Consider the following 13532-nt stretch of genomic DNA (forward strand, 5'->3'; position numbering starts at 1 on the left):
CTACGGCAGAGAGCGGACCAGGAGAGCAACTACCGAACGAGCGAACGAACGACCAAGAGGGTACAGTGGTCACTGCTGTCCTGGAAGCTGGAGCCGGTTGAGCTGCCGGCCGTCAACTACACACGGTCTCCGAGGAGCCTACTCGCTACCTGGGACGTCCGGGTACGGAGGTACACATCGCCCTCCTATCCAGGGACGGTACCAGCGTTACTGTCACCACCGGCGCTAACACCTCCCAGGAGCGGCACCATCAGAGGCAACCGCACGGAACGGGCCACGCAGACGGATCGTCGCAGCCTGGTGCATCGCGGCACTCAACATCTTAAGCCACGCACACAGACACGGGCCACGCAATCCTCGGACTCTGACTGGAAGGCCACAACTCGGACAGCGGCCACACAAACGGAGCCAACACCTCACAAGGCCTCCAACCATCTCCGGCGAGCGGTTTCAACACCAGCGACGCCCCGGGCCTCATATCAACGAGGACCCTTAAAGTGGACCGCGACCACACCTCAAATCTCGTGACGAGAAAACCTCGCCACGCGTAGGAGTCGCTAGACGCAACACAATCGGCCCTTTTCAGGGCCACACAAAATTGAACACTTGTACCTATAACCAGTAGAATATATTTATTGTCGATACATAGAACATGAATTCTACCTTTCAATCGACATCCTACCACGAACACATCCAAGCAACCTTACCACAAATACTAATCACGATATAAATTGGATAATTTTTATCAATTATGTAATTAAGATTATGATTACTATTTTATCAAAAATAATTCGATTTATGTCATATTTAGTGTCATTTTAATCGCAAAAATTTAATCAATCCATTACAATTATTTTCAGATATATAAAATGCGAAATATAAAATTTTTATTTTCTATAGTAAGGTGACATATACAGGGTGTTCGAAAATTTGCGCATTTTTAAGGGAAGGTCTTTAAGGGAAGGTAGAGGGTATTATTCTGAACAGAAAAGTCCTGTAACTTTTTTTCTATAACGCTTAATAAAGGAGATATTATTGAATAAAGTCTGGCCAATCAGCGCCGACTTTTAGCCGGGCGCACGTCAGTGAGCCCCACGCCGTGAAGTGTGTGCCGCCACACTACTAGGCGCGCGGCTCATCGACATGCGCCCGGCTAAAAGTCTGCGCTGATTAGCCAGATTTTATTCAACAATAACTTCTTTATTAAACGTTATAGAAAAAAATGTTACAGAATTTTTCTGTTCAGAATAACACCCTCTACCTTTTCGTATATATGTCATCTTATTACATAAAATAAAATTTCTGTACTTCACATTTTATAAGTGTTACAAAGCAATAAATATCGGTAAGATGAGTAGTCGCACTAATGTAAGTTAGTGCCGGCTTCTCTTACCGCATACACTCGGGTTCGAATCCCGAGTAAGGCGTGAATCGCCCTTATACCCCCTCCTTTTTTTTTAGCCTTAGCAGGGAGGGGAAATGCCATTTACGCATTTCCTGCCCACATTTCAGTGGACAGGGGTATGTGGGACTCCCCCCGGGCCTAAACAAACGGCCCGGGGAATACCCACTAAACCCCCCCCCCGTGGCGCCAGACTCTTACCTGGCGCTTCCCGGCCCGACGGCAAGATATGCTTACGCTTTACAACCACCGCCGGGTCACACATGCGCTTCCCAGCGCGCCTCCTCCGTAACCCTACCTCAGGGCGCGCTCTCTGGCGCTATCCTCCAACGGGTGAGCAGAGGGTGGAGGGGCTATTCCACCTCCATCCCCTGGTCACCCCCTTTCCCGTCTGCCCCTCGGGCAGTCGAGGGCTCTGGGACGGCACACGCCCCGGTGGGACCAGGCTCCTGCGCCCGGCCCAAGGCTCCCCGAGATACATTGGGAGGCCTCCCCCCTTTCCCTTCCCCGTCCGAAGGGAGGGGTTACACTCCCTATCCCCCAGGCGATGCTCGGCGGGGAGCCCGAGTCCCGAACAAATCGGGCAATTAGGGGTCCCCTCGCACCGAGCTGCGAGGTGGCCGGACTTGCCACACCGGTAGCATAGCCCGGACCGATCCTCCCCCCCCCGTGCACCGCTGCCTGACGTGGCCGATCGCCAGGCAGCGGAAGCACTGCAAGGGGCGGGCGCGTAGCACCTCCACCTGTGCCCACGTCCACTCCACGCGGACCTCCCCGGCCACCGCCAGCCTCCTGACGAAGGCCACGGGAGCCCGCACTCACAGGAGGTCCCCGGGCCGGACGAGCACCTCCAAATCTCCCCGACCCGGAGATTCCCGCCCCACAACCCCCCGAGGGCCATGAGGGCCTCTCGCGCCTCTTCGAGGATCACCGAGCTGTCAAGCCCCCTAAGTCGCATCTCTGCGAACTTAGTGGGCCGGGCAACCCGGACCCCTGTCCCCTCTAGGACCCCCCTAAGGCTCTCCGCTAGCCTGTCCGCCAGTACGGCGGATGTGGGAGGCTCCGGGTCCTCCTCGCGGGCCCTAACTGGGGATCTCGATCAGGATCCTCCCGTTCATGGCCCTCCGAACACGCGAGTCGGCAATGCCCAGCCCCGGGAGATCTATACACCCCCGGGCCCTGGCCATCGCCGCGTCCACGGATAGCCCCGCACTCTCCGGCGCCGACAGCATGACCGCTGCCGGACCCGGAGGCCGAGGCCTCCGCACCCTCGCCCTTCCCACTGTGGCGGCCTGTGTGGGGACCGCCCCTCCCTCCCCTCTACCCGACGGCCTACCAGGCCCCGTGGGAGGGGGTTGGGGTGGGGCGGGATCTTTGCGGGCCCCGCGGCCGCCCCCCCTACCTCCACACCACCTGCGCCCACGTCTCCCCCGCCCACGCGGGATGGAGCGCCGCAAGGGGTGCCCGCTGGGCCCGGTCGGGGTTAGCGGGAGAGGCCTCACCCTTCCTCCCCCCCCGAAACTTGCCCTTCCCGGGCTGCTGGGCCCGGTCGGTGACAGCGGGAGGGGCCGCAGCCTTCCTCCCACCCCCCTTCCGGGACTTGGCCTTGACCGGCCGCTGGGCCGGGAGAGGTTTGGCGGGGGGGGCCTCAGCCACGACCCCACCACTCCCCCGGGCTCGCCACCGGTCTCCACCCCGCCCCCCGACCGCTTCAGCGCGGTCAGGAGACGCTCCTCCACACCTCTCAGCCCCTCGGCCAGAAGGGCCTCCACCTGGGCCATGGACAGGGGGCCTGCAGAGCCCCCGGCATCGCCCCCCCCCGTCTCCACCTCCATGTCGCCCCCAGAGAGGGCGACGATGGGTGCGAGACTCGGCGAGTCCCTCAGGACTCGCCGCGCCCCCGAACGGAGCGCCCCCCCCCGGGAAAGACTCCACCGAGTCCCCGCGACTTCCCCCCCCCCCCGACGGTCGCGCCTCCCCGCCCTTACCGCCCTCCATCCTCGAAGGACCCTCGAGCTCTCGCGCCCGAGGAACCTTTGCAGGCGGGCTCCTCCCTTCGGGCGGTGCAATTGCGGGAGGGTAGTTCCGACTCCGAAGAGTCGTCACCTCCTCCCGCAGCGCCCGAATCTCCTCCTCGCACGAGGTGAGTCTCCTCTTCAGCCACTCGTTGGCTGATTTGAGGAGGCCCACCTGTGCGTCCCCTCCCGAGACCGAAGAAGCGGCCCTTCCGAGGAGTTCGGTGCAATACGCCTTGACGTTCACGGCAACAAGGCGCATGCTCCTCTCGTACGTCCTCTTCAGAGTACTGGAGACGGATACCATCCGCTCCAGCTCCTCCAGGGACGCACGAGACCGCTTCTCGATCTCGAGGGTCGTAAGGTCCCTCGCCTGCTCGAGGATCTCTTTTTCGCGGGGAAGGGTCCCCATCCCCTGCGTCTGAGGAGGCACGTATCCCTCCTGTAGGATACGAGCCTCATCGAGAGCCCGCAGCTCCCTCTCCTTGGCCTCGGCTAGGCGCTCCATAGCCTTGGCTCGTCTGACATATTCACCCGTAGTGGGTGGTCTGCCCCTTCCTCTCTTGGCGTCGGCGATGTTCCGCCGATCCTCCTGAGAGAGCCCGGGGACCTCCGCGTCCTGCGTCAGGACCCCCCGGTCGCTCTCCGCGTCGGCAGGGTAGTCGGTCGATTCGCTGTTGGAATCCCTGTCCACCAGGGGCGACCGCGACCTCGCCTTCCCCAACGCTTCCTTCTTCTTCGCCCTCTTCTTCCGCGGCGTCCTAATCCGCGGTGGCGGTGGCGGCATCCCTTCCGCGCTGGTAGTCCCCGTCGATGGGGAGGGCCCCCTGGACTTTGTCCCTGGAGCCACCCCCACCGTCGTCGGGACCCTCCTCGGGCTCTCAGGCATCCACCGACCCTTACGTTCATAGTAAGGGCCGATGAAGTCCTCAAAGCAGGCCTCCGTCTGATAGGACTCCTCCTCGGTGGTCATACCCACCTAACCCAGATGTTCTGGAAGCCTTTCCAGGAGAACGATGGGCCTCCTCTCCTTCTCCCGGTCGCGTGGTGGTGTCGCTTCCCGAGCCTCGTACCGCTCAGTCACTTCCGCAACGTAGCGGTCAAGCGCCCTCTTCCTCTTCCTCGCCTCAGCGATCGCCGATTCCTCTGCGTTGCTCGCTGGCAACAGCGCAGACGGCCCGTCGCAGGATGACGACCTGTGGGAAGCCGGGACAGTACTCCCCATTTGCCGGTCTGAGGTATCCGAATCCCCAGAGTTCATTCTCGTTCTGTTGTCCATTCCCATCTGAAACAAAAAACTGGTTTGATTTCGGGGTTTTCCTTCCCCTAGAACGGTTGACTCCACCACGCCTAACGAGCCCGTCCTGCCCGGCTTTTCCAGAGGTGTGCTCCTTCTTTGGCTGGCTCTTAGATCCCTTCCACCTCCTGCATAAGGCAGGAGGCTTCAGGGGATCCCTCTCACCACGCCAAGGTGGCCAGCCGTCGAGAGGGAAAAATGAACAAGGCCCCTTGGCTCGGGCCGCCCATCCTTGACCCCCCTCTGTTCGCCGGGGGTCTGAGCTCCATGCGGTGCCATCCCCATCTCAACACGGGGAGCCCGCCCCTTCCTTTTTTCTGTCTCCGCTTTTTTATAGTGGGATGAGACAGACCCCCACTAGGCGGACGCGTGTGTTGGCGGTCGGATCGCCACCCGCAACGAGCCCCCCGTAGGGTTCCCTCCCCCGGCGAAATAGGAGAGGAAAGGCAACCCCGATTGGCTAGATCGGGGCACCGACTCGCGCAGGCACGTGCCCTCCCACCGGTCAGGCCACGCCATTTGACAGGGATATTTGCCATGCTGAAATATCCCTGCACCGGCTGCATCCGAGTTTTTATACGAGGGGGAATGCAGACCCCTGTTCGTAGGATGTCAGGCTTTGGGGCACAAGGCGCGAAGACTCGAGTGTTATTCCCCTTCGGCCCTCCATCGTCCCTACACCGTGTCCCTGCCTCCGAGTTTTTATCTGATGGGGAAGGCAGACCCCTGGGGGTCGGATGTGGGTGCTTCGGGACCGAAGTCCTTCCGCAGCACATCCTCCTTTTGACACCGAGGCTATCGAAATATAAGGTGGCCAGCCTATATTCCGCTCTGTGTATTTCCCCGAAGAGAACCACCCAGAGCAGAAAACCTACCCGGACCCCTCATACGGGGTTGAGGCTATCCTAACGGGAGGACGACTGCTCCCAAGAGGCTCGTCCGGCCGAAGCCGGACTCCCCCAAGACGCCGCCCCCCGGAAGCACTCCTCCGAGAAGGGAGTGCCTTGGCTGTATTCCTTCAGATTCGGGAATTGAGCCAAGCTATGGGTCCCTCCTCCTCCAGACAGCCGGCCCAGGGAATTCATCGTCCTGGGTTTGCGCACTTGCGCACGCGAGAACCTTCCCCAAAGCCACCCAACCCCCCCCCCCCCCGGCCGTGCGGAGGCTGAAGGACATGCCCCCGATCTACTAGCCAGGCGTTCGCCCGGCTTTCGACCGTGACCCCCGCACCCGTAGGGAGAGCCGAGCCGCCCCAAGAAGGCCCCTTCCCACCCTCGGTACCCCTGAATCTACCCCCACCCGCACAACGCGGTTGGTGTGCTCTTAGCACCCTTCCACTCCTCCAGGAGGAGTTTCAGGGTGAGCCCTCTCACCACGTCAAGGTGGCACACCGTCAAGAGGGCCCTTATACCCCCCTAAACAATTCCCATACAATCCCCATAGTCCCCCTATATCATCCGCCGCACCATCCGGATATGTGCCTGCACTAATATGCGCAGATACTTTTTTGCAATTATTTTTTTTTTAGTATCAAATAATTGCTAAATTAATTTTAGACATAAAAACATTATTTATATTTTACGAAAACATTATATAAAATGAATTATATGGATTATTCTGTATAATTAATAATAATTGTATTATCTTTGTATATTACACATTATATGCTATATACAAGATGTCCCTCAAAATTTCGAAATTTTAATTTTGCAATGAAATAATTCTGGAAATATTAAATAACATAAATTTTTATCAATTTATTTATAAGGAGTATTTTCTAAAATGTAATAACTTTCACTTTACAACTTACGATTTAGATGATCGCTTGTGATTCTTTGCGTCTAATAATTGATAACCGAGCATTTAAAGTTTCACTTACTTTATATACAATAATTAATTGATAAGTTACCAAATTTTAATATCAATCTTGTTACTAATAAAATACTAATAACATATAAATATATATAAAAATTAAAATATATATATATACTTTCATTTTTATATAAAGTTCCCAACTATTTATTATCAACTTTTTAATATCTTTTTAATCATGTCTAAAACAAAAATAAAATAATTAATTAATCAATTGAATGCCAAAATTATTTTGTAATATGCTGAAAACGCGTGTGTATCTATATATATATTTGTGAATTTATATATAAAGATGGAAATATATATATATAGGTTTTGTTAAAAGTGTGGAAACTCCTAAATAATTTTTGTAAAAATGAAAATATCAAAAAACGGTAAAACACGTATTTTGATTTATCAAAAAAGCTACCCTATGACATGGATACCGATCATCCCCCACCCCCTGGTACGCGGGGGTAAGATGGGGTTGAAAACTTTAAATTGGATTAAAGGTCGAGTGGGGGCTCGTTTGAAAGGTCTTTTCATAATAAATACACTCTTAAAATTTTAAGTCGCTACGACCCCCTCATTCAAAATGGCGGCCGTTCAAATTTCGAAATTTCATGTAGTGTTTCACTTAGTGTTATCCAGGATCAACTGCGTGGAAGTGGCATGAATTTGATTCCTTGTGTGTGTGTGTAAGTGTGTGTGTATGTATGTGTGTGTCTGGGCGCGTGTGGCTAAACAAGTGTGAATGTGTACATAGTGGTGATAGGTTGCAGAACAGACGATTGAAAACTGTTATCTCTCTTTAATGATTCAAAACCTTTTACTTCGTGTTTTAAAATAAATTTTACTCAGTGTGTTAAAATAAATGCTGAAAGTGGCTGCCATTTACTTCCTGACAATATGCCAATCTTTGATAGAATGCAGAAATGGCTCTATGATTCGTCTCAAAAGGTATCAAATCTATTTCATCCCTTATTTGCTGTATCAATTCTTGGATGCTTTCAGGTTTTGTTTTGTAAAACTTACTCTTCGGGTATCCCCATAGATAATAATCAAGAGGAGTTAGATCTGGTGACCGAGGTGGCCAATCCTGTCCTCCCTCATTTCTGTTCCTTCTTCCTATCCATCGTAATGGAAAAGTCTCATTTAAAATTTGACGTGGCCGTAAACCAAAATGAGCAGGAGCTCCATTATGCTGAAACCATATTTCTTCGAAATTATTTGGAAAAATATTTCGTATGGCTGGAATTATTTGATCTACAAGTAATCACTCATATCTTTGAGCGTTCAGATTTTCTTAAAAAAAAAACGGCCCTATTAAGTAGCCGTCTATTATTCCACACCATACATTAATTTTTTGTAGATATTGTGTGTGAGTTTCCCGCACCCAATTCGGATTCTCATCTGACCAGAAACGAAAATTTTTATTATTAACTTCTCCCGTTAACGTGAAAGTTGCCTCGTCTGTAAAAACAATTTAATAAGGGAAGATGGGCCGGACATCTATTAGTGCCATTATTCTTTCACAAAAACCTATACAACGCTCCAGATCTCCGTCTTGCAATTCTTGAACATATTGTAATTTGTGTATGGATAGAACTTGTTTTTCTTTAAAATTCTCCAAACGGACTTGGGAGCAATATCGTGAATTTGAGCGGCTCTGTTAATAATAGAATTGGGATCTTCAATAAATGTCTGCATAATATCAAATTGTTTTTCCTCGTTAGTGACAGACGATGATCTCCCTGATTTAGGGCGATTTTTTACGCTACCAGTTTCTCTAAAACATTCTATTGTTTTTAAGACAGTGGACTTATTAAATCGACGATTTTGATACGTCTCATTAAATAATCGAGCGACAGCAGCGTACGATCGCTCGTTGTCACCCCATCCACGCATCATGAGGATAGTGATTCTTTCACGTTCCGACAATTCGCCAGCTATTTTTAATTTTTAATCTGCTTAAAATCTGTGAAAACAACTGATTTTGAGTAGCCGTGAGAACAACTGATTTTAAATAAATGAGGAGGATCCTATCATGTAAGACATGATATAGGTAAGTTTAATAAGTCCACTGTATTAAAAACAATAGAACGTTTTAGAGAAACTGGTAGCGTAAAAAATCGCTCTAAATCAGGGAGATCATCGTCTGCCACTAACGAAGAAAAACAACTTGATATTATGCAGACATTTATTGAAGATCCCAATTCTACTATTAACAGAGCCGCTCAAATTCACGATATTGCTCCCAAGTCCGTTTGGAGAATTTTAAAGAAAAACAAGTTCTATCCATACAAATTACAATATGTTCAAGAATTGCAAGACGGAGATCTGGAGCGTCGTATAGGTTTTTGTGAAAGAATGATGGCACTAATAGATGTCCGGCCCATCTTCCCTTATCAAATTGTTTTTACAGACGAGGCAACTTTCACGTTAACGGGAGAAGTTAATAATAAAAATTTTCGTTTCTGGTCAGATGAGAATCCGAATTGGGTGCGGGAAACTCACACACAATATCTACAAAAAATTAATGTATGGTGTGGAATAATAGACGGCTACTTAATAGGGCCGTTTTTTTTTTTGAAGAAAATCTGAAGGCTCAAAGATATGAGAGATTACTTGTAGATCAAATAATTCCAGCCATACGAAATATTTTTCCAAATAATTTTGAAGAAATATGGTTTCAGCATGATAGAGCTCCTGCTCATTTTGGTTTACGGCCACGTCAAATTTTAAATGAGACTTTTCCATTACGATGGATAGGAAGAAGGAACAGAAATGAGGGAGGAGAGGATTGGCCACCTCGGTCACCAGATCTAACTCCTCTTGATTATTATTTATGGGGATACCTGAAGAGTAAGGTTTACAAAACAAAACCTGAAAGCATCCAAGAATTGATACAGCAAATAAGGGATGAAATAGATTTGATACCTTTTGAGACGAATCATAGAGCCATTTCTGCATTCTATCAAAAATTGGCATATTGTCAGGAAGTAAATGGCAGCCACTTTCAGCAATTACTTTAACACACTGAGTAAAATTTATTTTAAAACACGGAGTAAAAGGTTTTGAATCATTAAAGAGAGATAACAGTTTTCAATCGTCTGTTCTGCAACCTATCACCACTATGTACACATTCACACTTGTTTAGCCACACGTGCCCACACACACACACACACACACACACACACACACACACAAGGGATCAAATTTATGCCACTTCCACGCAGTTGATCCTGGATAACACTAACAAGTAACACTACCCAATTGATACTCACCGATTTGAATGAAACTTAACATACTTATTAAACACCGAAAAACATTAAATACGTGTTTTTTTGTTTCGGCTAAACACGTTTTTTAGGGGTAGAGAGCACCCCTCAACCCCTGGAGGTGGAAACAGTTATGGCTAATTATTTCTGTAACGATACATTTTCTGAAAAAAGTGCTTAGGACCAAAGTTGTAGAGTTCAAAGTGATGCACTTGATGACGTAAAACTATAAACAATGAACACTCGCCCAAGTACAGATGTGAAAATGATAATTGAAGGTATATTCGAACGAAATTCACGAGCAAGATAGCTCATAGCAAGTAACTGATCAAGAAGTAATTTTGGAAAATGCTCGCTCAACGACAGTCGGGAAAATAATAATTGATCATATGTCCGAATGAAATCCTAATACAAAATAAAGAGTAAAAGATATTGTGGATAACTCCAGAGTAGCAATAAAAATTTAAAAAAATTTTAAAGTTTCTAATATAGCATGAAGGTAATGTTTAACTTATAATTAGAATGACTTTTCATGTTTTCTTATCTTTACTTCTATTCTGAAGTTACTTACAAAACTTTTTTCTCCTTCTTATTTTTTCTATAAATTTGCGCCTATTTTCCCATTACGTCAGGTTTTTTCTTTTTTTAGGAAAATAACGCAACAAATCAATTCTGAAGACAGATTTAGAGTCAACGCATAAAATTACTGATTATAGATACAGGATGTGGTCAAAGTCCGGCAACGGCTAATTATTTCCAAATTTAATTGACCTTGAAAATCGACCTCAAGGTCGACTTCAAGGTCGCCATCAAGTGCATCACTTTGAACTCTACAACTTCGGCCCTAAGCACTTTTTTCAGAAAATGTATCGTTTCAGAAATAATTAGCCATAACTGTTTCCACCTCCAGGGGTTGAGGGGTGCTTTCTACCCCTAAAAATCGTGTTTAGCTGAAACAAAAAAAGCATGTATTTAATGTTTTTCGGTGTTTAATAAGTATGTTAAGTTTCATTCAAATCGGTGAGTATCAGTTGGGTAGTGTTACTTGTAAGTGCATGAAATTTCGAAATTTGTACGGCCGCCATTTTGAATGAGGGGGTCGTAGCGACTTAACATTTTAAGGGTGTGTTTATTATGAAAAGAACTTTCAAACGAGCTCCCACTCGACCCTTAATCCAACTTAAAATTTTCAACCTCCATCTTACCCCCGCGTACCAGGGGGTGGGGGATGATCGATATCCATGTCATAGGGTAGCTTTTTGGTAAATCAAAATACGTGTTTTACCGTTTTTTGATATTTTCATTTTTACAAAAATTATTTAGGGATTTCCACACTTTCGACAAATCCTGTATATTATCAGATAATAACTAACAAGTTCAATTCGGTATTGAATTGAATAATTACTTATCATATTTTTGTTTTAAACATGTTGATATTAAAAAGTTGATAATCAGAAGTTGGGAACTTTATATAAAAATGAAAGTATATATATATATTTTAATTTTTATATATATTTATATGTTATTAGTATTTTATTAGTAACAAGATTGATATTAAAATTTGGTAACTTATCAATTAATTATTGTATATAGAGTAAGTGAAACTTTAAATGCTCAGTTATCAATTATTAGACGCAAAGAATCACAGGCGATTATCTAAATCGTAAGTTGTAAGATGAAAGTTATTATATTATAGAAAATACTCCTTAAAAATAAATTGTAAAAAATTTATGTTATTTAATATTTCCAGAATTATTCCATTGCAAGATTTAAATCTCGAAATTTTAAGGGACACCTTGTATATAGCATATAATGTGTAATATACAAAGATAATACAATTATTATTAATTATACAGAATAATCTATATAATTCATTTTATATAATGTTTCGTAAAATATAAGTAACTTTATGTATAAAATTAATGTAGCAATATAAAAACAGTGTTTTTATTCGGTTATAGAATATTAATTTATAAAGATAAACATTTATAAAGATGTGCATTAGTTTTCATTTTCATCATAACGCGATATCTATAGCAGTCAGTACGTAAGTATGTATGTATCGGGCAGTAAGTCGGCTGTACGCACACACACAACGCAAACAGACGTACGCGATCATATCAGTGCGCGGCAGCTCAGTCTCAGTCAGTGTTACCAACTTAGCGTATTTTCCGCTAGATTTAGCTTAATTATGTATCAGTTGGGGTGTAAAAATTATGTTTTAGCATATTCGGTGATTAGCTTATTTTCTGGATTATTAGAGAACTAAAACTGCGGATTTTTTCTATAATAAACTTTACTTTCTTTTTTGCTAAGTTTTAATTAGAGACATTATATATATAATTGGTTAATTGATTCAGAAAAGGCTATGACCTAGAGACCTAGAGGGCTTCTAGGAGAGAGAAGCGCCAACGGGTCATGTGACCAGTCATTTCGTGATTGGCTGATCACATGACCCGTTGCGACCCTCTCTCTCCTAGAGGTGCTCTACTATGGCCCATTTATAAGTATAAACGATACGGTAAAACATTCACATCTATAGAATAGCAGTAAGCCGAAACTGAAAATCTTTAGTACTGGCAATGAATATCGGAACGCAACCTATATATTGTATAACGATAACGAAAAACTCGATTGCACATATATTAAGCTTACAGCTTTTTTTTTATATTTAAAAGTTTGCAATATAAGTTAATAATTAAAATAAGTTATACTATGGCCGTGTTCCGATATTCATTGTCAATACTGAAAATCTATAATGTATGTGACGTAAACTATAGATTTTCAGTACTGGCAGTGAATATCGGAACACGGCCATCTAGTTATCTATACTTAGTCATAGGTAAATTTTTTTTATAGAATAAGATTTTTATTTTATTAAATTTTGTTTTGTTAAACATTGAATAATAATTGGACGCTAAAAAAATTTTATTTTGTATCAGAAGTATCTTTATATCTTTTAAATGTATATGAATAAAGACTTTTCTTTATAAAACTAAATGTGTGAATTTAAATATAATAAGATTCAAATATAATAAAAGTTATTTTATATTTAGCTTATTATTTGCTTATTTATTTTAAATTTAGCTTATTTCGGAGTTTTTTAGTGAGTCATGTAGCGGAATTCTAAATACAATATTATAGTTGGCAACACGGGTCTCAGTTCGTCGCGTATGTTTTGTACATACGCGTAACAAGAGATTATCGCTCAACCGTTATAACGCGTTATAACACGTTAAAGTGAAAAAACTGTGTTTTTAATTTTTAATATATAGTGTGTCCACATAATGGGACAAAAGTGTAGTGAGAAACGCTTGCCTCTCTCTGTCCGCAGACTTTTTTTAAAAAAGATAAGGGTCACAAGTGACCCTTAGTATTATTTATATATAAGGTATATTTATATATAAGGTAAATCTAATACAGATTGACTTGCGTGAAGTTGACACTCGATTTTAACCAAGTCAAATGTTGAAATTTGTTTCTCATAGAATTTCGCCTGCAGGTGATTGCAGTAATAATTGTTTTGTTTGCAATTGAAATATATGGTAAATATGATAGCGATTTTTAAATGACAGTAAGGAATTAATTTATAATTAGAGCCCAACTGGCATCAGATTATAATCTAAAATCGTTTGTAATTGTTTGTGGTACAAGAATTTTAAGAAAATCTTTATATCGATCATTCT

At 45.1% G+C, this 13532-nt stretch overlaps 1 protein-coding gene across 1 annotated transcript in view; it reads right to left on the reverse strand.

Annotated features, from left to right (window-relative positions):
* Nucleotides 1–4396: 4396 nt before the first annotated feature.
* LOC138936990 (uncharacterized) overlaps nucleotides 4397–13532 on the reverse strand; it is a 36525-nt gene continuing 27389 nt past the window's right edge. The window contains exon 8 of the mRNA XM_070302832.1: nucleotides 4397–4702. Within this exon, the coding sequence (XP_070158933.1) occupies nucleotides 4397–4702 (306 nt within the window). The remainder of the gene's footprint in view (nucleotides 4703–13532) is intronic.

This window comes from Polyergus mexicanus, unplaced genomic scaffold, assembly GCF_030449975.1.
Source record: "Polyergus mexicanus isolate NDT 795.1 unplaced genomic scaffold, iyPolMexi1.0 SCAF_10, whole genome shotgun sequence".
NCBI lineage: Eukaryota > Metazoa > Arthropoda > Insecta > Hymenoptera > Formicidae > Polyergus > Polyergus mexicanus.